We start from the raw sequence: 25,382 nt of genomic DNA, 5'->3' as shown, positions 1-25,382 counted from the left end.
AACATCAGGAGTTATGTACACGAGTTTACGATTGTTTGAAACTTTGCAGACAGTTTGACATTCAGGAACATTTTTCATGGCTTACATTTTCTCTCAGAGGTTTCCTCCTGAAATCTTTGGGATTTTTATAAAATGGGAGCACACTGGAGTAAACATTACCGTGCCAATGGGATCAAAGTTTTTAGATAAAGAGAAACACCAACGTTTTCTTTCAGTGTTTCTTTTTGCTTTGTTTTACATTCTTCTCCTGTTCAGGCCCGCATTAAAGAAAAAAATCTGAGCGTTCCGAGAAGAAATTACTCAAAAAAGTCACAAAAGTTCTTTAACCAAACTACAGTCATAAAATTACAAGAAAGTTGTTTTATGTTGAGAATTGAGGAAGAATTCATTAGACTACAGGCCTAATATAACAGAGTTGCGGTATCATGGGAATGAGAGTGTTAAATCATGAGAATAAAATTGCACTTAATAAGGATGAGGTTGTAATATGAGAATGATAACTTGTGAATTAAGTCATAAATCATCAGAATTTAGTCATTTTATCATGAGAATTAAGTTGGTTTTCATGAGAGTTAAGTCATGATATAATGAGAATAGTTGTGATATCACTGAAACAAAGTCCTAACAAGAAACATAGTTGTAATATCATGGGAATGAGAATGTTAAATCATGAGAATAAAGTTGCACATAATCAGAATGAGGCCATAGTACCATGAGAATTTAGTCGTTTACAGTTAAAATGTCATGATATTTGAAAATTAATTGTTGATTAAAATACATTTGAAATATCATGAGAATGATAATATGAGAAAAAAGTCATAGACCACCTGTATTTAGTTACTTTATCTTAAGAACAGAGTTGGTTATTATTAGAGTTAAGTCATAATATTATGAGAATAAATGTACTATCTCTGAAATAAATTCCAAGATTGAAAAAGAGAAACAAAAGTAGTAACCTAGGAATGAGAATGATAATATCATGGGAATCAAGTTGTACATGATTAGGATGTTGGCTGTGTATTATGTGAATAGTTGTAATTACTATAGTTAAATCCTCATATGTAAATCATAGTTGTATTATCATGAAAATGAGAATGTTAAACCATGAGAATAAAGCTGCACATAATCAGTATGAGGTCATAATACCATGAGAATGAAGTCGTTTACAGTTAAAATGTCATGATATTTGAAAATTAACCATTTATGAAAATAAAGTTGGAATATCATGAAAATGATAATATGAGAAAAAGTCCTAGATCATTAGTATGTAGTCACTTTTTCTTGAGAATCAAGTCCGTTATCAGAATTAAATCATAATATTGTGAGAATAGATGTAATACATCTAAAATTAAGTCAAAGTTTGTAAAAAGAAAAAAAAAAGTTGTGGTATGATGGAAATGAGAATGATCATGTCATGACAATTAAGTCGTCTATAATAAGAAAGTTGGTTGTGTATTATGTGAATAGTTTTGATGTCACTAAAACAAAGTCCTTTTAATGAAAAACATTACTTCAGTATCACGAATGAGACTGTAAAACCATGACAATAAAGTTGAACATAATCAGTATGAGGTTGAAATATCACGAGAATTAAGTCTAATACAATTAAAATGTCATGATCTTTGAAAGTTCATTGTTCATGAAAATAAAGTTTTAACATCATGAGAATGATATAAGGAGAAAAAGTCCTAGATCATTAGTATTTAGTCACTTTATCTTGATAACCAAGTTGGTTATTATCAGATAACTGATACCACTAACATTAAGTCATAGTTGTAAAAAACAAATAGTTGTAGTATCATGTGAATGAGAATGAGAATATTACGGGAATTAAGTTGTACGTAATTAAAATGTTGGCTTTTTATTATGGAATTGGTTTTGATATAAAAATTAAGTTGTAATTTTATGAGAATGATAATATGCGATTTCAGATCATGAGAAAAAAGAATAGTTTTCTTTTACGAATAGAAGTATTGAGTTTTAATATTTTGATGATAAAAGTAGGAATAATTCAAAACCAAAGTTTAAATGTTGTGAGAAATATGATTATAACACTTTTGGGGAAAATATGCAAACTGATAAGAATAAGTTTGAAATAAAACAAGGATGGAGTTCAAATCTCATGAGATAGTCATAATATAATATAATTAGCAAGAAGTTGCTGTTTTGCAAGACCGAAGTTGTATCATGAGAAATTATCGTCAAATTTTCTCATTAAAAAAAATGCAACATAGAATACTCATAATTATAGAGGGAAAAACATTTTTTTTAGGGTAGGTTGGTGGGAATCATTTTGAAGGGACATTATCCAAAGAGTTACTTCATTCTTTTAATATAACAACTTTATTCTGTTGTGACTTTTTTCTCTTTATCTCAGTTTTTTCTTCAACATGGCCCTGATACTTTGAGGGAAACGTTACCCTCCATCTTTATTCCAGTGTGTGCTTTACAGATTTATAAACCGTCTGATCAAGATACCGTTTGACAGTTACAGTGAAGCTTATGAGACAGCACCTAATGAATACAAAGAGCACCTTTAAAAGTTTTTGATGAAACTATTCCCAAAACATCTGAGGTCCAGTCTGTGAAGTTCCTGTAACTTTGGATTGTAGAGGTTCTGGATCGCCTGCTCGTCTTCGTCCCTGGTGCAAAACTTCTGTGAGGCTGCCTCCGCTCATTCATTCATTCATACACAGTACGTTTAGCGGGCAGAGACTGTTTCATCATCCGAAAATCACAGCTTCACTCAACACATGAAAATAACACACTGTGAATTCAGCACGGCAGAGAGCTTAGCCGGGGCGCCTCCTGCAGGCCGGTGCAGCTATGACGCGTAAGTTTGAAAGCAGTAACACAAACTTTCATCGTTGTACCCATGTCGTTATTTTGTAAGCAAAGATGGCGCAGAGAGGAAAATATCTCATTGGCTGAAACACAGTGAGCAGAGTGAGTAATCTACAACAGGCAGAGCTGGTTCAGTGCCCTCCAGTGGACACTAGGGGAACTGCATCTTTTTTTCTTCTGGACACCAATCTGCTCATCAGAATATTCTCAAACACTCACAGCAGCAAAAATAAACTTATATAGTCAATTTAAGTCTTTAATATTAAATCTTTTGCTCATTTTTGTAATCATTTTGACTGGCCGAATTCCCGCTGGATTAAGAATAGAAGAGACTTTACTGAATTTTAAGCTCCGCCCACTGGTGTGAAGTTCAACCAATTAGACATGTTCCCTCTGAGAAATGTCTGCTGGACTAAAACGCCAAAAACTGCTGCTTTGCAAGTGTCACTGAGGGCAAAAGAGGGAATAATAAATCTTTGTATGTACACTATAAACATTCACCTTCATTCAAAAAGTCCTGACACAAGGACACAGCTCTCCTGTGACTACAGCAGTTCAAATATATTAATTCTTAAATCGACATCAAAATGTACCATTTTGGGAGATTTACCAGGAGACAAATCCTTGATTTTCTGTGTCGTACAAAGAATCTCTAAAACTTCTTCAAAACTATAAATAATTGTAAAATGTTTTTTTGTTTTTTGTTTTTATAAACCTTTTCATTCATTAAAGTTTTCAGTCCGGCTCTAAAATCGAACCATTCAAGATAAAATCCAGAGGTTTCATTCATGCTCGACACTCATTCTAGCTTCAAACTTTGACATCATTGCTTCAGTTTCACTCACAAACCTGAAAAGTTTGATTTAATCTGTTGTTTATAAAGTCGTCCTCTCCTGCAGAGCCTCAGAGCTGGCTGGTGTGACGGAGAGCAGAGCCGTCACCCGTCCTTCGCTACTCGAGGCTTTTCCGATAGCTGAGCAGAGAAGGTTTGAGTGTTTTTGCGTGAGCTCCTGCGTTACCTGGTCTCTGTGGCGTCTGAGGTCAGCAGAAATTCTGTGAAAAAAGAGAAACAGAGCCGTGAAAAAGGAGCCAAATGTGCAGCTGACAGAAAACAGAAATGCAGAAAGAGGTAGGTGCATCACTGAAACAACGTCATAAAAAGTTGATGGGCTTTTTACTGGATGTTTTCCTTGTTCTCAGTCAAATATTCGACACAGGGGCTTTAAGAAATGACATATATGAAGATACAATAATGAGCAGGAGCTGTGTTAAGAGGCAGGTTGTATTACATACACTGAGAATTAATGAGGACCTAAAACTGAGCCCTGTGGGACACCAAATTCATTATGATCATAACTGACCGACCTCTTTGTGAATTAAAATTTGTTTCAGGGCTTTTTAAACCAAATAAATTTCAAAAATATGTTTAACTGACAAAAATTAGCTTCATAAATAAGACAACAGCTTCTCAGATTGACTGAAGTGCATTGTTTACCAATGAATCCTTGCATTCAACATAATAAAGAGTTTGTCCTCCCAAATTTCCTCTCTTACAAAAATTGTTACAATAAAAAAAATGCAAAAAATAAAATATAATAACTGAAAAAAATAACATTTCAATTTCAAAATTTTGTAAAAATATTGTGAACATTTGCACATTTTTTTAAAAAGTTACGATTATAAAAAAAATGTGATTTCAAAAATTTGCAAAAATGTAAGAATTCAAAAAATGTGCAAAAACCCAAAATGTAATGAATTAACAAAATAACATAATTTAAATTTTAAAAACTGCAATAAGTTGAGAACATTTGCAGAAGTTTTAAAATGTTACAATTAATAAACACAATGTGATTTCAAAAATTTGCCAAAAAAACAAAATCTTATAAATTAACAAAATTCCAAAATTTAAATTTAATAAAATTGCAATGAATATTAAAATTAGCAAAAAACTAAAATGTATCAATTTAAAAAAATTATAAAATTCAAATTTAAAAAATGTGAAAAAAATATAAATATTTGCAAAAATTTCTAAAAGTTACAATGAATCAAAACATTGTGATTTTAAAATTGCAAAATTTGATAGAATTTCAAAAATTTGCCTAAAACCAAAATATTATAAATTAATAAAATTCCTAATTTTGAATTTGAAAAATGTATAATGAATTTGCAAAAACAGTTTGGAAAAGTTGAAATGTTAAAAAATGCAGAAATTTTAAACATTTTTGAAATACCAAAAATTTCCTAAAATAAAATAAATTTCTGAATATATTATAACATTTCTTTCATTTTATTAACAAATTTATAATACATAAAATTTTCGCAACATTTGAAATAATAGTTTAATTCGATAACATATTGATAACATTTGCATGCTCATAATTATTTGGATGTTTGCTTGTGTTTTGGCTCATATCAAGCATGTTTAGAAAGTTGGTGGGCTGTTGATGTTGTAGGAGGTGAAGTAGAGCGGTGGCAGGCTTTATTGACAGATTGGATGAAGATTTAGTTCAACTAAATGTTAACGCAGGATTTTATTTAGTGTCAGTGTCTTTAATCATCAATACCCTCTGGAAGAAAAATAAAAATTCTTTATTTTAATATTTTTTTGAAAGCTACAAGGAGCCACTGCAAAGGAGTCAAAGAGCCACAAATTCAGAAATCTTCTACTCACAGAATTGGCTTCACCATCTTGTGTCAACATGTCGATTTCAGCGAGCTGCCCCAGGATGCTGTCACACACCTGGAGGAAACAAAGATGCAGATGTGATGGAGGATCAACATCAGACACTCGCGCATCCCAAAGACTGAAACTCTGGTATTAGGAGCGGGTGGTGCTGTGTGAAATCGTGCTCACGTGCTCGGCGTTCATGGAGCTCATCTGCGCTGACATCTGGTTCATGCCGCCGCTACTGCCCATGACTCCCAGGTTCATGTTGTTGTTGCCGCCGTACATTCCTCCATTGGGTTGTTGGGAGTACTGGGACTGGGACTGCTGAGGGTACACACTACAGGAAGAGACAACGAGCATGATGTTTATACACACATTTACACAAACATGTTCATGCGGTGTGTAGTGACAGGTGAAACCTAAAGTCACCTGTTGCTGGTGGACATGTTGGCAGGTTGGGGCCACCCGTTGTGGTCAGTGGCTTGCTGGTAGCTTGGTGCTCCTGCCTGGTTTGGGCCCTGGGACTGGGGCTGGCCTTGGGTGTGCTGCAGCATGGGGCTCTGACCCTGTCCCATCCTGGGGGACAGCATCGGGCTCTGAGGGGTCGCAGCCCCACATGGATAGCCTGATACTGGGTCCTGGTGCTGCTGTTGTTGGCTCATTCCTGCAGAATCAAGTCAATTAAATTATGATTAAAAAATTTACTGAACACATCAAAGACACAAACTGTTGTAGAAATCAGCCAAAAGATGATTGTCCACTCAAATTTTAATCTGAAAAACACAAATCTTAAATACTACCAGAGCACACACAGCTTCCTGATTGGTTAACGGCAAGGTTAAAATCAAAGACAGCGCTCAGCTACATGTGGCAGAGGAAGAGCTAATGCAAACAAAAAGAAGCATCATGCAACCCCCAATCCAAAGGCCCAGAATGGAAAAGAGAAGATTTCATTTGTTTATTTGTTTGTTTGTTTGTTTGTTTACCACAGGAGGAAAAAGCAGAAACACAGCGGGCCATGAAGCGCACACAGACTGCTGCGATGCCGTCACTCAGCTCTAATCAAATACCTGCACTGCTGAACTGGTAGGCACTGTGCTGTGATGGTGGACTCATAACCCCGCTGTACTGCCCGCCCACATTTCCCATCATGCCTTGGCTAGCCAGGTGGTGGCTGGGGGAGAGAGGGGAGGAGAAGGGGCTGGTGGAGCTGGGGTGAGGAGGAGGAGAGGGCAGGCCGGTACCGTAGCTGGAAGCCGGGTAGGGGAACTGCTGTGGGTTTCCTTGAGGGAGCCGTGGGTTGGTGCCGCCCATGGGCATCGGCGTGGGAGCGGCGCCCCCGCTGGGCATGTTGATGCCCTGGGTCCGCATCATCATGGCACGCTGCTGGTGCACGTGTTGTTGCTGCTGTTGGCGTTGGCGTAGGTGGTTGCTGAGGTACTCGCGCTGACGCTGGGCTAGCATCTGGGCATTGAGGGTTCCCTGGAGGAGGAAACGGAAAGGTCAGCTGTGGTTACGCTCATTCTGATGCTTCAATGACTTCATCAGTCTTTGCCCTTCTTATTTCTGCTTAGACCGACCTGGTTTGGTACATTTGACCTGAGAGGTAGATTCATGTTCGACACGCCACTCATCTGGTTCACCATTGGCTGACGGTTCTGTGGAGACAAATGAGCAGGGAGGGAGAAAAAATCAGTTTATATGAGTATCAGGATTTTTAAATCTTGACTTTTTGTTCAAAAATCCTTTTTTTTTTTTAATTTAAATTGGTCATTTTAGTCCCAAACTTCATACTACGCTAGCAGTGCCAACTGATCCGTCTGAAATTCAGTCTGTAGAAGGGAAGTATGAGAAAAGTTGCAAAATCTGCTGTTTGTCAAAAATCCCCACATGTCCTTCTGATCCAGGAAAATTTCCCAGTCTGCAACGGACCAGTCTACCTGGCAAACTGTTTCCCACAATGCACGGTGCTAACACTGTTTGGTGAATCACCAACATCCACTGGAATGAGTCAGCATTTTAACTACAATACAACAACACTAACGTTAGACAGGCCGTGAGGTAGAAGTGAAGTGATGGGAAAGAAACTGTTAAATCTTTTCACTTCTAGTTTCAAAAGAAGTGTTGACTTAAAGCCGCTAATTCACTTCATTTAAACCATTTGTGGATTATATGGAAGTGTTTTTTCCAACAGCTGTAAATAAAAAGTCAGTCCCTTCCAGATTTTTTTAAACAAATAATATAACTTTTGGTGAAAGATTAATCAAATATGATGATTCTGCAATGAAATTCATAGAAACAGGACCCTAAAGCTTTTACCTGTTTTTTTTTGTCCTAAATAAATGTAAAATGTACCTGGAAATAATAAAAAAGGATGAAAAATATAAAATTATACAATCACTTAAAAAATCCTTTCTCAAATGTAATAATAACAAGTAAGCAATAATGTAATTCTTTCTTTATTCAATTTTATTAACTTTTTTTATTAACTTTTAATTTAATTTATCTGTTCCTGCTTCTTCAGCACTGTTTTTTGTTAATTGTTTAGGTTTAATACTGTACCTGGTAATCTCGTTACATATTATCAACTAAATGTCAAAATCTACCCATAGTTTGTTTGGTACTTTTATAATAAAAGCAAGAAAAAAATACATCAGCTGTTGCTCTGCTTTCTGAAACTGAAAATCAGAGCAGTACATTCCAAAACAGACCCAGAAAAGCAGCCTTTGTTTTTTAGCCAAGTTAGAAAAAGTTACTGTTTCTCAACAAGAGAGGGCGAAATGTTTCTCTTCAACTTTCTAGTACAGGCTGTCTAATTTGGGCCCTCAGGCCAAAGTTGGCCAGCCAAAAAATTTTTTAGGCCCACTGCCCATGTTTGATTTTTTTTATATATATGTAGTTTTAATTATCGTTATTAATCTCCTTCAGCAAGCAGCCTGAATTTCTCATTCATTATCTATTTATTGTTGCACTTCCTCTCCTGGCCACAAATTAACTCTGTGTTACATTGAGAGTAAGGTGGCGCTAGTCTTGTCGGCTCAGATCTGGAAGTCCAGGACCTGAGAGTGAGAAGATGCAGGGTCACAGCTGGGAAGGGGCGTATGAGACAGTGGTGCTCTGACACGAGAAAGTTTAAAAACAGTTGGGAGCGCTTTTTACAGAAACTGATCCCACAGCAGTTTGCCTGAAAGTCGCTGTTTTAAATGAATGTAATCTTCATAAATTAATAGAAATACAGAAGTCAACAGTTTTAAAACTATTCCTCATTTTAAAAGGATGGAAAATGTATTATTAGTTTCTTAAGAGCGTGCTGTGTCCCATGTTGTTCTGGTCATATTGTGCTGAATGTCTTTGAAAACAAAGGCCTAGTTTTTGTGTCTTCATTTTTAAAATTACTTGTATGAGTTTATTTATTTATTTTGCACAATTATGCTACAGGAATATTTAATATGGTGCGCTGCAACATGAATGTCTAGTTTTAGCCCGCAACCCTCCACCCTGATTCATTTTTGGCCCTTTGCTGAAAAGAGTTTGGGCAGCCCTGATCTAGTAACATGAAGTCAGATCCCCTGAATTAATCCCACAAACTGACTCACATGTGACGTGCAATTTTTGGGAAAGCATGGTTCTTGATATAGTCTGTAAGCATCATCATCATTCAGCTTTTTCACATGGTCTGGTGTTAAAGAATACAAATAAAAATCTCTAAAATCAGAAATATCAGAGAATCGCAGCTTAGATCAAATCCCCAAAGATCTTAAACGAATCAAATCAGGAGAAAAGCATAAAAGTCTGTGAGTGATTGCTCAAAACTAGGACTTCCATGTTTCTGCTGATTTCATGGTGATAATACTTTAAATGACTGGTTTCCATCAGTAAACAAAGACTCCTTCCTAAATCCTGACAAAGATAAAAAACTATCAAGAACTGCATGAAAGATGTGTCAGCAGCTTCAACGTGAAGAGGAAAAGATTTTAATTTGAGTTTCTCCAAACTCTCACTTCGCTCTTTCCTCACTCACACTGACAGAAACCTGGAGATGAAGGTGTAAAAGTCGTGTCTCACATCTCAACCAGCTGTGCCTGAACAGAGCTGCTGTTTCCTCCAACCTCCACCAGGTGGCAGTCTTAGACTTCCACTTGTTATTAAGCAACAAGCAGCGAATCTCACATAAATATGTAGTTTGATTTAAAGAACCTCAGGAGGGATGAAGTGAAACATATGGGTTGGAGCATGCAATCCTTCAGATGACCACGGCGGAGGAGAAAAGGAGCAGACTGGTTGTTTGTTTGTGTTTCCTCCTCATGAGGGAGTCCGGCTTATTAAACGTACAGGAACATAATGTGTGTGTTATTACTAAGTGTCTCTGCGGGGGGTAATTGCTGATGGAGGCAGAAAGCTGAACATATTTTCCTCCTCGGAGGCTGCAGCGGTTTGGACTCAGTGAACCCTGAAAGCATGTGTGTTGTTGGACTGGAGTCTTGGTTTTCAGGACTGAGTTTGCACTCGAGCACTGAGGGTTATTAATCTTCCTGCGGAGTGTAAACCTCACAACACGTCAGGAGGATGGAGGGTGGATATCTGCAGTACCTACCAGCTGGGCCTGGAGTCTGTGCTGCAGCTGGAGCCTCAGGTTGTTGGGCTGGGGGGGCACTCCTGGATTAGGCCCCCCTGGTCTCATCCCAGCCGGTCTGGGCCCCACACCTCCAGGCATCCTCATCATAGGAGGGTAACCAGCAGGGGGCATCCTCTGAGGCCCCATGTGGGTGCCCATCGAGGCGCCGTGGAAACCGGCGTCAGGCGGCATGTTGCTGTACTGCTGCCCGCCGTAGTGCTGCTGACCGTAGAGGAGAGGCTTCATGGAGGCTGAGGGGTCCGAGGAGCCCAGGTACTGGTCCTGGTCTGACATGGGGCCCTGCAGGGGGACACAGGGATCAAACTAAGTGGATTCAATAATAACAAAGGCGCTGAGTCCCTTTAAGATCACACACGTCAGTAATTTCTCCTCCTACATGAAGACACACTCTGCTTCTGCTTCTGTTTGTGTTTTTTCTGACAGTTTTTCAGTGTTTACTCGAGACTTAAACTCCAAATAACACATTTAACCCTTTCAGTCAGCTCCCAAATCTCACATAAAGCAAGGTGAAATGTTTTTATTCCCTTTTCAATAGAGTCTAGCAGCTTTAAGGGTTTCAAAAAAGCAGTTTCCTCCATTAATTAACGCTCGATCTGTGTGAGGATCATCTTTGTACAGCTGTCGTCTACCTCCATGAGAATAACAGTCTGAGTCAGGAGCAAAAGAAAAAAAAAGTTTTAAAGGAAGATATTCAATCCAGCACACTTCCTTGTTGAGATTTTGTTCAACTTTGACAAAACTTTTTAGCCAAAGCAATCTGTTGAGGTTTTCAATAACCTTTAAAAGCTGCAACAAAACTTTTTCACCGAGCTGTACTTCGTTCTCATTGGTTTTTCCTCTCAGAATTCTGAGATGAAAGCCAGATTTTAACTTTTCTCAGAGTTTGACTTCAGTCCCAGAATTTTATTTTCTGAGAATTCTTTCTTTTCCCTTAAAGTTCTCTTTTCTCTGGATTTGGTTAAAAAAATTTAACTTCTAAGATTACTGATTGACTTCTGAGTTTTTTTTCCCCCAGAATTAAGTTAATCCTTAATCCAAAGTTTTTTTTATTCCTTTGAGTTTTGAGACTAAAGCCAGAAGTCAGTGTTTCCTCTCCGGGTTGTGACTGTTTCGAACTAAACTTTCTAACTTTCCACAAATCTAACCTTAATCTTAGAATCCCAATTTTTAGACTCCAAAAAATAAAATAAAATAAAATAAAATAAAATAACAAAATTAAAATAAGATAAAATAAAATGAATTAATTGAAATAAAATAAAATGAATAAACTAAAATAAATCAAATAAAATCAAATAAAACCATAAAATAAAATAAATGAGATAAAATAAGATAAAATAAAATAAAATTTTAAAAAAACAAAATAAAATAAAGTAAAATAAATAAAATAAAACAAAATAGGGGCACAGATGGCATAGCGGTTGAGGTGGCCTGGGTTCAAGTCCAGCTTGTGGCCTGTATTGCTCCACACTCTCACCACTTTCCTACTCTACTTCTCCTCTATCATTAAAGGCATTAAAAGCCCCCCACCTCCACTAAATAAATTTAATAAATAAATAAAAATATAAAAAATAAATAAAAAATGAATACATAAAAAAATAGACAAATAAAAAAATAAATAAACAAATAAAATAAAATAAAACAAAATAAAAAATTAAAAAAATCAGTAGTTATAATTAAAATTATTACTTCTTTAATTAGAATTCTCTTTTCTGATTTATGAAATAAGTCATAATTCTGAGATTATTGAATGAGCAGAATTTTGGAATTGAAGTCCAAATTATGGCCGTTTTCCCAATCCTGGTTCAAGGAAAAAGATAAAATTCTGATGAAGAAAAGCAGAAATCCTCCATATAAAGTAAAAAAATATTTTTGGCTCCACCTCCCTCCACAGTTTTCTTTTCAGTGGCCCTGACCCTCTTCTTTCTCTCACCTGTCCAGCAAGCGTTGGGATCCCCAGCATCTTATCGATCTCCTCCAGACCCTCAAAGTCCTTCAGCACCGAGCAGAGCTGGTTCAGGAGCGCTCCTTCGTCGGGCTGCCCCTCAGGTCCCGTGCTGCAGCATCCCATCCCGTCTCCTTGAGGAACGCCGTACGGTGGTCTGGAAGGACACAGGTGTCATCATACTGGCTCCATGTTTGAGTTTTCTGATGTGGAACGGGGTGAGGCCGTACCTGCTTTGGTTTCCATAGTGATCCATCGACATCATCCGGTCGGGCCACGGTGCCGTCTGATTGGGTGGAGCCTGTTGCTGAGTGTAGGCGGGGTTTGCCATCTCCATCTCTGAGGGGCAGAAAAATGAAATGTCAGTCAAGTTTTATCAAGGAAGAATTCATCATCATCATGTTCATCATCTTCATCTTCATCTCCTCCTCACCGTTTCCCATCATCTGCATGTTGACCATGGCTCTGGATCCATGGGGGCCCCTGCTGGCCATGGCAGTGTTCATATTGGGAACCATGCGACCAGGTCCAACACCTTGGCCCATCATCTGCCCTGCACCAGCTCCCAGGTGCCCCTGGGGGCCCCAGCCTTGCTGCATTGGGCCCCTCATCGCCCCGTTGCTCAGCATGCCTGGATGAGAAAGATTTAGAGACGGTTAGAGTTTCCTGACGGACGGCGTCATGATGTTTCCTGAAAACAAAGAGGTGACGGAGGTTCACTCAGTCCGGTCTGACCTGGGTTTGCCATCCCCGCTTGGTTTGCCATGCCTGCATGGGTTCCCATCATGCCTTGCTGCTGCTGCTGCAGTAAGGAGTAGGGGGCGTTGTTTCTGTGCTGAGGAGGGAAAGGTCTGCCTGCGTTGGGGTTGGGGCCCATGCTGCCGTCCAGAGAGCCGCTCCTGACTGGAGGAGCGACTCGACCCGGCTGGATCTGCCTGGCGCCGTTATAGCCTGTGAGAGGGGAGGAAGAGTCTTTAGAGCACATCCTGAGACAGACTTATGACAAAGGTTTCCACATTTATCACACAGGGAACTGAGACCGACTGGTTTACCTGCAGGGCCCAGAGGGGGGAACGCTCGGTGCTGGTTGGGAGGACTGCTGCTGCTGCTGGTGGCGATGGCGTCTCCCATCTGCAGGATGTTCCCGATGATGGTCTGTTTGTCTGCAGAGGAACCAGGTGGCACAGAGGAGGAGGAGGAGGAGGTGGCTGGTCTTCTGACCGGTGGCTGAGCCCCAAACATCTGCTGCTGCTGCTGCTGCTGGCCGCCGCTCTGCAGGTCCTCCAGGAGGTCCTCCAGCTCACTGGTCTGAGATCAGAAAGAGGACGGATCAGACAGACGGAAGTGGAGTGTAATAGACCAGGTTTAGACATATCCAAAAAATCAGTATCTCTATTAGTTAAAAAGTTTGATCCTCTGTGTTTTTATCCATCAAAATGTGAAGCCATCTTTCAATCCCTCTTTGACTTTGAGGTGATTTTTATTATTTCATAGCTGTTTACAATGTGCCCTGGAGGTCTTTTGAATTCAGTTTAGAGATAGTTTTACAGAGCTGATACAGATACTGATTATTGTCAACAAGGGGACTGAAAACAGATGTTTGGAGCGTTTCTTCATTTGGAATAAAAGTGAAAACATTGGTGTCGAAATCTGTTTAATCTCAGTACACCTAACTGCCATACTCTATTAAATACAGTTCTTTTAAATGCAACATCTGTTTTATATAACTTTATATCCTGTTTTGTACTGTTCACTCACTGTAATATCTGTTTTCATCTGGTTTAGTAATTATCAGTTATGGATACCTTAGTGCTTGTTTTATGTCATGACCCTTTACATCATATTTTCCAAATGCTGTAAAATGTGAAGAGTAAAGATGATACCAAATTTTCACACTGGAATAAATAAAGTATTTCTGATTTCCGGTTCTGTCAAAGTTTTGAATTAAACAGACTCCATCACTTAACTTCCTGTTAAAGCCATGAAGCATGTATCCATTAAACAGCTCCCAGGTTCAGCAGCATGTCTTATAAAGTTAAATAAAACTTTAAAAAGTGGATTTCAGGAGAGCCTGCTGCCTAAACTTGCCTCTTAAAACAACTATTTCTCCCTTTTTTCCTCTCTGCTGTGTGAGAGCACAGTGCATGCACAGCTTTCTGTGAGTAACCAATCAGGAGGTACTGTGGGTGGGACGATGCTGGAGACAGAGTAGTGACTGAAGACTGAGGGCCCGTTTACACAACAACGTTTCATCTTTGGACGCTAAAACTCAGTGAAAAAAATCTGCGATAACATGGAAACGCTGAGGGACTGAAAACGCTGTAGTAAGCATGCCAGGCCTGTAGGTGGTGCTATAACTGTCTTGTCAAGAAGCCGCTTACACTGTTCACACGGCAACGGTGTCAGCAGCATTTCAGGAAAATCCCACTCTGGAGTTTGCGTTAAAGGTCGGCTGAAACGCCGTCTCCGTGTAAACGTGAGGCCGAAAAGCAACAGAATGTAAAAAATGACAATGGTTTTAGGCTGAAACGCAAAAGTTTTGTTGCTTTTCGGCCTCGCGTTTACACGGAAACAGGCGTGTAAACACGGGGCCGTGTAAACAGTAAGCCAGTGTTTTCAGTGGAAACGCTGACATCACGCTCCACTTTGCGTAAGTGCATACAACAGGACAACAGCACCGTTATTATGATCGTCGTGATCTACCGTGTTGAGCTTGTGCTGCTCAATCTGTGACTGTCTTTAACAAAATGAGCATCTGTTGCTCCACTTCTGCTCTTAGCATTCACCAATACACCAGATGATCGACCCAACTCTACTTCAGAGCAGATCTACCAAAAGCTGCTTCTGGACAAGACAGTTATAGCGCCACCTACAGGCCTGGAATGCTTACTACAGCATTTTCATCCCTCAAAGTTCCCGTGTAAACACTGATTTTTTTTTTACTGCAAAGTGTTGTCATGTAAACGGGGCCTGAGAGGCACCACCAGAGTCAACATAACCCAGTTCTGAATCGTTTCTTATCAGCCGGGGGGATTTTTAGAAAAAAGGCAAATGCCAATATCATTGGTCTATCCCTGATTTAGTTGCAGAAAACATCACAAATTCAGCTTCTGCAGCCTCTGATTTTCCAACCTCACTGTTATGCAGTGATCTGAGAAGTTAGTGATGCCTTAAAATGAGGCACTTTGCTGACAAATGTAGAGGTGGAAAAACACCAAAACAAATCTGGTGAGCCCTCCACAAGATCAAGCAAAGGTGTACCAACAAATGGTCCAGAGTCTGATATAAAAATGAGGAGGCAACTGTTGAAATGTTAAAGCTACAGGACAGCATCATAAGGTGATAGATCACCAGGTTATACCCACATGAGCAAATCACCATGTTCACCTGTAGGTGGCTTCAGAAAAACTCTCTGAGCTTCTCTGGAGGATGAGTAAACTATATATGTACAGACAGGAACAACATGTTTCTCCTTATATGAGACCTTCAGAGCACAACCCACATGATTGCAGAAAATGTTTCTATTTTCCTCCTGGAATAACCTCGTTTCAACTTGTGTTCAGAGGAGTTTATGAGGGGAGGATTTCAGGTAATCTCTAAAGACAGCTGTTGTAAAGAATGGACACTGTTCAGAAGTAAAGACAAGCTAAGGTGTTACAAAACAGACCTGCACTAACAGATTGTATAGGGATTAAAAAAAGTCCCCTGGGATTAGAAAATGTAGAAAAACGAGCTAAAAGTGTAAAAAGACTCTTCTACGTAACAAAAAACAGACATCTGATATTTACTTCTAATGAAGACTGTAAAAACAGAGCCCCTCCCCAGCATTCAGTGTTATACAAACCACAACACACACACACACACACACACACAAAGTGACACACCCACCCGCTGACAGCATTGGTTTCCTCCGGCCGTTTGGCTGATGAATAGAGGAGGAGCTAAAAATAAACTGCCGGCACTAATGAGGTCATGTGTGATGTACAGTAAGACACAGTCACAGCTCTGTTTGGCCACAGTGTATATGCACACACACAAATACACACACACACACACACATAAAATGAACACAGTATGCGACATCAGGAGCGTGTTCGCAGACAGATATGTGAAGGTATTTCTCCGTAACTACCCAGGAACTGTTGGAAGATGAAGCAGCAAAGACGGGGCTATGGTTTGGCTTCTGTTGTTTTTCGATTGCTTTGTCGTCACTTTTCGGGATCCTTGCACAAATGGAAAGGACACTATTGTTTTTGCTCCCTTTCTTTTTCTTCTTCTTACTCTGTCCGGTCTTTGAGCCCTAATTTAACCCTTAAACATCATGTTACCGAAACTGACTCCCTAAACACTAAAACTTGCTCTCTAGCGCCACCTAGGCACTCTAAAGTGGCTCTAATGGGCAGTGGGAATGTCATAGAGAGATCAAACCAACACCAAAATGTTTTTCACATTGTAACACATAAATAAAATACAAGACACCATGGACCTATCTCAAACAGGAAGCTGGCAATTCGTCATACAGAACAAACTTTTTGGGCCTTTTTCAAAAATTATCTTCTCTTTGGCCATAAATGGTATCGGCTTGAAATTTCCTCAGGAGACAGAGTGGACCCTGCTTTACAAAAACTGTGTATGAATTTGTTGTATCTCAAACAGTTTTCAAATGACAAGCCCACAAAGTTGGTGAGCCCCAAAGAAGCCCTTTCAGCTCCCACCATTAGAATGAATGGGAGAGGAGGATCCAGCTCCACACAAGGTGCTGCATTTGGGCCTCTAGACAGAAAAGTTAAAGTGGTACAGCTTTAAGAGTTACGCGGCTGGGTCCCTGACAAAATTTACAACAAAAATATCTTTTTTTTTCTACAGAGATTTGGTCAAAATTTTGGCAAGTATGAGGAGATGTTTCTAAATCTTCAGTCAATTTCACTCCTGAGACAGCAGCAGTTGGTGATGATGTCACACTCTGAGAGTTCCGTGCAGCTGGTCATGTGACTGATCAGGGGAAATAATACATCAGCTCAACTGTGAAAGGGAATAAAACCTGTGCGAGGACCCAACCAACACTGCTTGCAGCTTTAATTTATACATCTATTGGTATCTGTTGGGCTTTAACAATCTATATGTTGGTCAGATTGTAAATAAAGAGCCTAAGTGCTTTGACAAATAAATGCAGAGGTGGAAAAACACCAACATAAATCTGAAGAACGAGTAAAGCTAGTGTTAGTAGACAACTTAGATGGTCCAGATTCTGATCCAAAAGGAGGAGGCAGCTGTTGAAATGCTGTAGTTTCATTTCCAACAGCATGTCTCAGAGTCATTTGTTAAAATAAGAGTTTAAGTCTGATTTTTTTTTTCTTTTACATGTAACTTATTTTCCAGCCCTTGTTTCTGAACATTGCAAAATATTGAAATATCAAGTGTTTTTGTCTTATTATCAGTGAAAATGTCTTTTTAGACTTAATATGAGCCACATTCACCTGACCAGTTCAGAAAAATGTCTTATTTCAAGTTGTTTTAAGAGAAGAAGAGAAAGGTAACTTGTTTTAAGACATTATTTTAGTTTCAAGCAAATCTTCTAGCAAATTTATTCAGCTCATTTTTGTCTTGAAACAACTTGAAACGAGACAATTTTCTGGCCTCATCAGTTGAATTTGGCTCATAGTGAGTTTAATAAGACATATTTTACTTGAAGTATGATAAAAGTACTCGATAAGATTTCAGTTTTTGCAGTGAACTGTTAAGTGGTGAGCACGAAGAATCAAAGGAGCTTTGAGTAAAGCAAAGAAACAACGGCGAAGGAGATCAACAAATTATTTTGAGGTAGAAAGCTTGAAAGTTGCGAGTGAGCAGAATCCAAAATGAGATATTTTTGACACTTCTTGTTCTTACTGGAATAGGAAACCAAACATGTTTGGAGCTTTTTTTTTTTAAATTTAGGACTTTTAGTTCTTCTGAAGTCTGAAGGTTTTTGCAGTCAAACGTGACGTACAGGGTCCCACATTCTCAGGGGGTCAGACTGAGCACCCTTTCTGTACAACAGTCATAACTACTATAAAACATGAAGCTAAAAAAAAACCCTGAACGTTCACTCTGGGTTTAAAATGTTGATTCATGGCTTTAACTCTTCTTTTTTAAATTGCCTGTTTTGTTGTTTCCTTTCTTTTTTCTTCCTGCTCTTGTAACCTGGAGCATTATCTTAGAAACTTCATCCTCAGCCGAACAAACACTTTCACCCCTTTCTTAAAGAAGCGTCTCCCCATGAACTCCAAACCATCCAGGATAAAAACCTCTGAATGGTTTCCCCCCGCGGACCGGTCAGAGCTCCTTCCTGAAGCTAACGGTTTTGTCAGAGCACCTGCTCTTTCAATAAAACGTACGACACTTTGAACTGGTTACACCATTGTCTCACATTTTAACCCCATGTTGGAAAACGTGACTCTGAACCTCCACCTGACCCAATTTACAGCTAAGACCAAACAAAGCTGGCAGAGAAGCCATTCAGGAAAGAGGAAACAACAAAACCAAGTGGTAAACATGACCACAAGCGTCACTGACCTGGTCCGCCATGTTGAACCCCGCGTCCTGTTTCTCCGTCTTCACGTTGGACAGCTTGGGTCCATCGCTGGGCTCCATCTTTATGGCTTTATCCAGGATGCCGTTATCGTCCCTGTCCAACAGGTAACGAAGCAGCGCGTTGTCCTTCTTCTTGGGGCTCCCCGGCTCCTGCTTGGTGCACAGCTCCCCCAGGGCGGCCATGCTGTCCCCCGAAGCAGACTCTGGACCAATCGGGTCTTTCCCAGTTGCCTCGGCTGTCAGCTTTGCCAGCTCCACGGGCGAGGTGCTGTTCTGCAGTAACCTGTGGAGGATCTTGTGTTTCTCTTTCAGCGAAGTGGAGTGGTTGTTGTGCCCAGCACCACCCATGCCCCCCAGTCCAGCCAGCTGGTCCTTACAGTTCTGGTCGTCCCCGAGAGGAGGTGGCGAGCTGGGATCAGAGGGTTCGAGTTTAGTGGTGAGGAGCTGGAGTAGTTTAGTGTGGCCTTTCGTGTTCAGGAGGCGGTTGGAGGCGTCGCCCAGCTCCTCCAGGCCTCCGTTACCTTCGAAGCTGTCAGGGTCCCCATCTTTCCCCTCGCCCTGCTCCCCCTCCTGATTCTGGGGGGACAACAAGTCCTGCTGCTCCCCAAAATCTCCAAACAGGTCAGCATCCAGGCCTGGGTTGCTCTTGGTCAGCTGGCTCCCAGTGCTGCTGCTTTGAAGAGGGCTCTGAAGGCCTACCTGCTTTCCGTCAGGTGAATCTGGATGCTGCCCCTCACCGGGCCCCTGGGAAACCCTGTGGCCCTGGCTGAGGGCCTGCAGAGCACTGAGGGAGCTGAACCCTTGGCTGTTTCCTGTGCTGCTGCACACGGATGCTGGCGAGGGGAGGCCAGCTGCCGGGGAGAAGGAACCAGTTGGATACTGGGGGAGGTGGGGGCTGCTACAGCTGCTGCTCGTCGCCATGCTGGGGCTCTGGCGATGGCGAGGAGACAGCATGGCACCCTGGGCCCCCGAGGAGACGCTGGGGCTCCCCTGGGCCGAGGGGCTGCCCAGTTTGAGTGAGTGACTGTTTCCCTGAGGGGTGGACGACCGGCTGGACCCGTAGGCTCGTCCCTGCGCTCCTGAGGCCATGGTGGAGTGGTGGGTGTTGCTGGTGACGCTGGCATCAGGGGAAGGGGAGGGTCCGCTCATGCTGGTCGGGGTCATGCCTTGGCTGCTGGGTGTGTCTGCGCTGAGACCCCCCATGTTCTCCCTGAAGAAAGAAAACAGAAACTAAATTTACCGTAATGTTCGGTGTATAAAAACACACTTTTTATACATTTTTCTTCTTTTGATAAAATGCAGAAAAAGGTTTTCTACCCCTCCAGGAAGCAAACGGCATTTAAGATGCTAAACTATGGGACACAGAATCCAAGGTTTCCAAAAAGAATGCCTGATTCTGGTTGCTGAACCCAGTATCACCAGACCTTTTGGCCACATTGAAAAGTTTTACCCTGAATTTGTGGAGGCAACAACAATCCAAGTCATGCTGGTCAGTGGTTTTTAGAAGTGATTATCAGCCCATACGGTGACTTCCACTACAGAGCTATGTCTGTATTTTTAATGTAGTGCCACATGAAAGCTTAACTTTTAGTCTTTGTTCCTTTTATTCAGAGTTTTCATCAGATTCTCTAAATATTTGATGACATAATGTTCCTCACATGTTGAATTAACTCACTCTTTGCAAATTTATGTTTATGTTTATAAATAAAGATGAGTCAGAGTTGAATATTTAGAGCCCTGTTCATGTTTTAAGATGTGGCAGAAAGTTCACTCTGCAGATTTCTTCAATCATAAGCAGCGATCGTTTCTGTTACGGTGTGTACAGTTGGGGAAACACAAAAAGAGCTTTAAACACAGAGCGGCTTCAGCCCCATACCAAACAAACAAAGCTCTGATTGTGCTGGCTGAGTGCTGGAGCGATAATTTTCAATGTGAAACTAGTGGAAGTAAAACAACCAAGTTGTTGCCATTGATCCCTGAATACTCGGGGTAACAGTCCTGGCATTGTTTCCTGATGGCCGTCCAACTGCTAACTCTGAATGCTCGTACCAAAGGCTGGCCGCTGGCCGTGGAGCGGTCGCTCCCAGTGATGGGAGAGGGGAGGGGGGAGGGGACGGAGGTTTTGTGTACTGGACTGACTGGTAGCGCTCGTGTCAGTTGTGGTCCAAACATACAGCGGCGGGGTTATAAAAAGCTCTTTGTTCTTAATGCAAACTGCTGTTTCCCTCCTCTTTGTCCCAATCGAGAGGAAACCACAAACGCTGGCAGCAAACGTGATGAAAAGGAGACCCACACTTCACATAACACCATCAGGAAAAACATTCACCTGATTCTTTTTTCTTTGAGTCACAGCTTTTAAAGAAGTTGTTTTCTGGTCATTTAACCCTCATCTGTCCCTGTAATTTATGACCCTTTAAGGACATAAGAGGACCAAAATGACCTCCAACAAAAACTACTATAAAAACATTATTACATTATTACAGATAAATATTTTTACTCATTTTTCTCAATCTTTCACTCAGCCTTAGCCCAATTAAAAAAAAGAAAAAAAACTGTATTTATATATCTTTATCTTTATTTTTATATCAATTTTATTATTATGTTTGTTATTATTATTATTGTTATCATTATAATTATTATTGCTATTGTTATTAATAATAGTAATATGAAAAATATTATTATTATTATTATTATTATTATTATTATTATTATTATTATTATTAATAATAATAATAATAATAATAATATTTATTTTTTTATTATTATTATTATTATTATTATTATTATTATTATTATAATTATGTTTTTCTCCATTTTATTTTGTTAGTTTTTACCAATTTATTATTTATTTATTTATTTGTTTATATTTTTTCGGGATGTCTTTATTATTTCATCTATACATTCATGTGTATGCCTTAAGTTCAAAGCCAAAAATCATATGAAAAGTCTGGGATGCAAAAAATAAAAAAACACTGCAAAAATTGAATTAATTTCATTATCTTGCCTCTTAAGATGCGCCTTTTGTTTTTTAAGTTGCTTTTACCATTTATTAATGTGAGTGAAACTTTTCAATCTCATTGTAAACAGTAAAAATAAAACCCTGAAATTAGAAAATGAATAATGATATTGTAAAGTGTAAAGTGACGGTGCAATCAAAACGTGTGGTTATGCTGGGACCTATTGGGACATTTTTTGTCCTCTTATTACCGAAAGAGAAGGAAATTAAGAATCTGACTCTTCAAAAAAATTAATTTTCTAACTAATCTTGTGTATAACTAAAGCCTGGTATTTTTTAAGAAATCCCCAGGCCTTCAACATTTATAATGTGAAACAAAACTATGTTTTTTTTTCATAAAATCAGAGACATCATGTAATTAAATGGGCATTTAAAGGGTTAAAATTATAAAAATAATTATAAAAGTTTTTGTCATCTTGTGTCCTCAAAGGGTCATAAATGATCCCCAGTTTATTGATGACCTTAGAAAAAAAAGGAAATTTGAATATTAAGGTTTTTCATGGAAAAAAGGTCTCACAAAAAATTACTCCATGTTGACTAACACGACTACCTGAGGGTTAATTACTCTAAATATTCACTTTTTCAGACGTCTGCTCTTCTTTTTGAGTGAAATAATAAAGGAGCAGTCCGTACCTCTGCAGGATGTGCAGGGACATGTAGAGCTGCGGCTCGTTGGTGGCTGCAGACCGGACCAGCTTGCTCTTGGTGTGAGCTGACACCATGGTGCCGTCTGTGAGGCTGAATCTGTACAGAGGGCTGAGCGCGTGGCCGTTCCTCAGCACTGCGAAGAGAAAACAGAAAGTTACCAAAACTTCCACCTAGAAATAATCTTAACTTAACTTCCTGGTGAGCTACAATGGTGCTTAATATCCTAAACACTTCCAGCATGGATTAAGTAGATTATCCTCTGCGCTGCTTCCTCAAAGAAACTACGCCAACAAAAACATCAACAAATCCACATTTAACCTAAAAGAAAGAACAAGACTCGACGGAAACGATACAACCAGAGAGGATGATGAGATTTAAGCATGAAAAATAAAACATTTATTAGTTGTCTGTTTATGATCAGCTCTGAGCTGTCTTAATCACCTTCTTGCTGGTGTTTCTTGGCAAACGACATCTCGCCGTCGTTCTGCAGGTGAAACCTCTGGATGCACTTCCTGACCAGGTCCTCCCAGCCCGGCTTCATGGATGCTCGGAGCAGGCTGGTATCCAGGGACGTGATCTTTCCTGGAAGAGAAATGACAGCAGATAAATGACAGCAGATAAATGACGAGTTTTTAAGATTTGTACAAGTGATTGAAGCAGCTACACAGCAAAGTCTGAAATCTAAGCAAGAGTTTGAGTCTTAAATCAACTCAATTCGTCTGATTGGTGTTACTACAAGAAAGGATGTGGTACCCCTTGAACCCCCTAGGCTGGGTGGTAACGTTATGAGATATTAAAGACAAAAGAAAGACACAGAGCTGCTTGTAAAGAATCAGGTTTGTTAAACCTTTTTTCTTTTTCATTGCAGTCGTACCTTGAAGGTCCTGACGGGTGGTGAAGCTCTCGTAAGCTGGCATCACAGGTCGCTCTTTGACCGGCACTCTCCTCGCCACACAGATCAGACAGGACTGGAAGTCTAAAGAGAAAAAGAGAGGTCAGAATGATCCTTTAATACAACCAAAATAAAACATATGAGCTTAAAAGAAGAAGGGCAGCCCATATTTATTCATTTTCAGCTGTGTGTGTGTCTGAATGAGTGTGTGTGTGTTTGCAGGTAAGTGTGAGCTCACTCCCCTCCTCCTGGGAGGTCGCGGTTTTGGTGTTCCCACCTGTTACGACTTCACAGCATCCCTCATTAAAACCTCGAGGTGATACCCAAGGTGATAGATCTGCTCCATTATGTTGTAATACTCAGCTTCCTTATGTTTTTTTGGCTCGCTACTCCTCCAACAAATAATCACAGATTTTCACCGTTGACGTTTAGATATGTCTGGTACATTCAGGAGAAGGGTTTGTGTACGTTTCGCATTTCTAACTTTTGTACTTTTTTAAATATTCAGCATTTTATCAAGATTTTTGGCCCATTGAAATGAATGGAGACGATCTGTTACCATGGAAACCACAGACTAGGGTTAAGGCCCATTTCTCCTCCCTCTCTTTGTCCTTCTCAATCCATGTTCCTGTCACTGCCTTACACTTCCACGCGTCTTTTACGTTGGCGTTGCTGTTGACCAATACATCCACCAGGGGGAGCCGCCCAGAGTAAAAGTTTATGACAACAACAAACTCAAAAACAAACATGGCGACTGTGGAGCTGGTAAAGCTAATGTGCATTTGGCCCGTATCCGTAAGCTTTAGGGCAAAAGCCTTTGTACACCAACGGGGACGCGAATAAACGGCACAAAATTGCGAAAAATTTGGAGGCGTCAAATTCAATCTGCGCAGCTATTCTCCTCCAAACGATGTCTTTGTTATCGCTGTTTTTGTAGTTTTTATGTCTTTTTCCGTAAAAAACCAGGGGCTGGGACAGAAACACAATCAATGTTAAATGTTTTGGTATGTGACCTGTCAACAACAAGCGTTCTGATTGGTCGAATGTGTACTTGTCCCAAGCAAAACTTTAGAAAATTCAACTTTGGTTTGAAAAAATAAAGGCCGCAGTTTCGCTTAGCAAAAGCTACTGATGTGAAACCTTGAAAAACAGTAGGTCGAAAAAAATAAAAATAACGTGCAAAATATTCATGCGAAAAATACGCATCGTGTGCAAAGGGCTTTAGGGTCAGAAATGTGCAAAAATACGGACAGAAGGAACGCAGAGCACGGAAAGAATCCTCCAGGGTTAGGGCTCAGCATTTCAACATCCAGCGTTTGCTGTGAGGAAACGCCGAGTCCCTTCTTTGTTTCCTCATGTAACTCAACAATCATCAAGATAACTTTAACTTCACCGAAAACTACAGCGTGAGACGGGTTGAGGACAACTTTTGAGTCAATTAGACCTGGAGACATCTGGTTGAGAGACACCTGACTCCAACCACTCAGTCACATCTGGAGTTTAATCGTCAGCATACGCCTCAGTCCCAACCAGCCACCCTCCATCTGTCAACCAGACACCGTCCTCACTCTGGCGAGAGATTGGCACAATTTCTGGCTGTCAGACGTCTAAAATTAGAGTGCCAGACAGACTTTTCCCCTGTGTGTGCGTGTGATGAGATAAGATGGGAGGATGACAAAGTGTCACGCATTAATTAGTCCCTCACGGTGGATGGGAGGAAAAATAGAGAGGAGCGGTGATGAAAGGAGGACAAGGCACGAGAGACTGGGGAAAGTAGGGATGGAGGAGTGACGGGAGGATGACAGGAAGTCAAGTTAGGGATGGACGGGCGGAGGGAGAAGTGGAACATGTGGGAGACAGAAAAGAGGGACCTGGACTGAGACAAAGTGAGAGAAGGAAACACTAAAGACGCCGCACCTTCGCCCTCTTCTTTGATAGATTTGGGTTCAGAAACAGCGAAACACTGCATGGTTTCGTATTTCTGGTGCGCTGTGTCCAGCTGGTCAGACGGCGGCCGGACTTCCCCGTCGGCGTGCGGGTTGACCAGCATACGGCAGTTAAAGGTGTGGCTGTTCCTGTGAGACGAATCGCTGCTGCGGTGATTCACTGAAAGGTGAAGAGCAGAAGGAAAGGTTGTTAAACTGAAGATGAAACACGTTGTCC

At 40.4% G+C, this 25,382-nt stretch overlaps 1 protein-coding gene across 3 annotated transcripts in view; it reads right to left on the bottom strand.

Annotated features, from left to right (window-relative positions):
- Positions 1 to 2,068: 2,068 nt before the first annotated feature.
- Positions 2,069 to 25,382, bottom strand: part of LOC141804586 (nuclear receptor coactivator 2-like) — a 72,608-nt gene continuing 49,294 nt past the window's right edge. The window contains exons 6-22 of one of the 3 annotated variants that reach the window (XM_074689092.1): positions 25,137 to 25,325; positions 23,202 to 23,303; positions 22,769 to 22,909; positions 22,313 to 22,460; positions 18,646 to 19,873; positions 13,143 to 13,398; positions 12,826 to 13,041; positions 12,524 to 12,721; positions 12,321 to 12,429; positions 12,079 to 12,247; positions 10,107 to 10,427; positions 7,093 to 7,170; positions 6,583 to 6,994; positions 5,942 to 6,176; positions 5,699 to 5,849; positions 5,516 to 5,584; positions 2,069 to 3,897 (exon numbers count right to left, since the gene is read on the bottom strand). In XM_074689092.1, the coding sequence (XP_074545193.1) occupies positions 3,886 to 3,897; positions 5,516 to 5,584; positions 5,699 to 5,849; positions 5,942 to 6,176; positions 6,583 to 6,994; positions 7,093 to 7,170; positions 10,107 to 10,427; positions 12,079 to 12,247; positions 12,321 to 12,429; positions 12,524 to 12,721; positions 12,826 to 13,041; positions 13,143 to 13,398; positions 18,646 to 19,873; positions 22,313 to 22,460; positions 22,769 to 22,909; positions 23,202 to 23,303; positions 25,137 to 25,325 (4,034 nt within the window). In that variant the 3' untranslated portion in view covers positions 2,069 to 3,885. The remainder of the gene's footprint in view (positions 3,898 to 5,515; positions 5,585 to 5,698; positions 5,850 to 5,941; positions 6,177 to 6,582; positions 6,995 to 7,092; positions 7,171 to 10,106; positions 10,428 to 12,078; positions 12,248 to 12,320; positions 12,430 to 12,523; positions 12,722 to 12,825; positions 13,042 to 13,142; positions 13,399 to 18,645; positions 19,874 to 22,312; positions 22,461 to 22,768; positions 22,910 to 23,201; positions 23,304 to 25,136; positions 25,326 to 25,382) is intronic. The other 2 variants (XM_074689091.1, XM_074689093.1) reach the window with 2 other exon arrangements.

This window comes from Halichoeres trimaculatus, unplaced genomic scaffold (assembly GCF_033239565.1).
Source record: "Halichoeres trimaculatus isolate MK-OKI-2021-1 unplaced genomic scaffold, fHalTri1.1 fHalTri1_scaffold_15, whole genome shotgun sequence".
Lineage (NCBI taxonomy): Eukaryota > Metazoa > Chordata > Actinopteri > Labriformes > Labridae > Halichoeres > Halichoeres trimaculatus.
The sequence above is the reverse complement of the archived record's forward strand: the minus strand, read 5'-3'. Positions and strand labels throughout refer to the sequence as shown.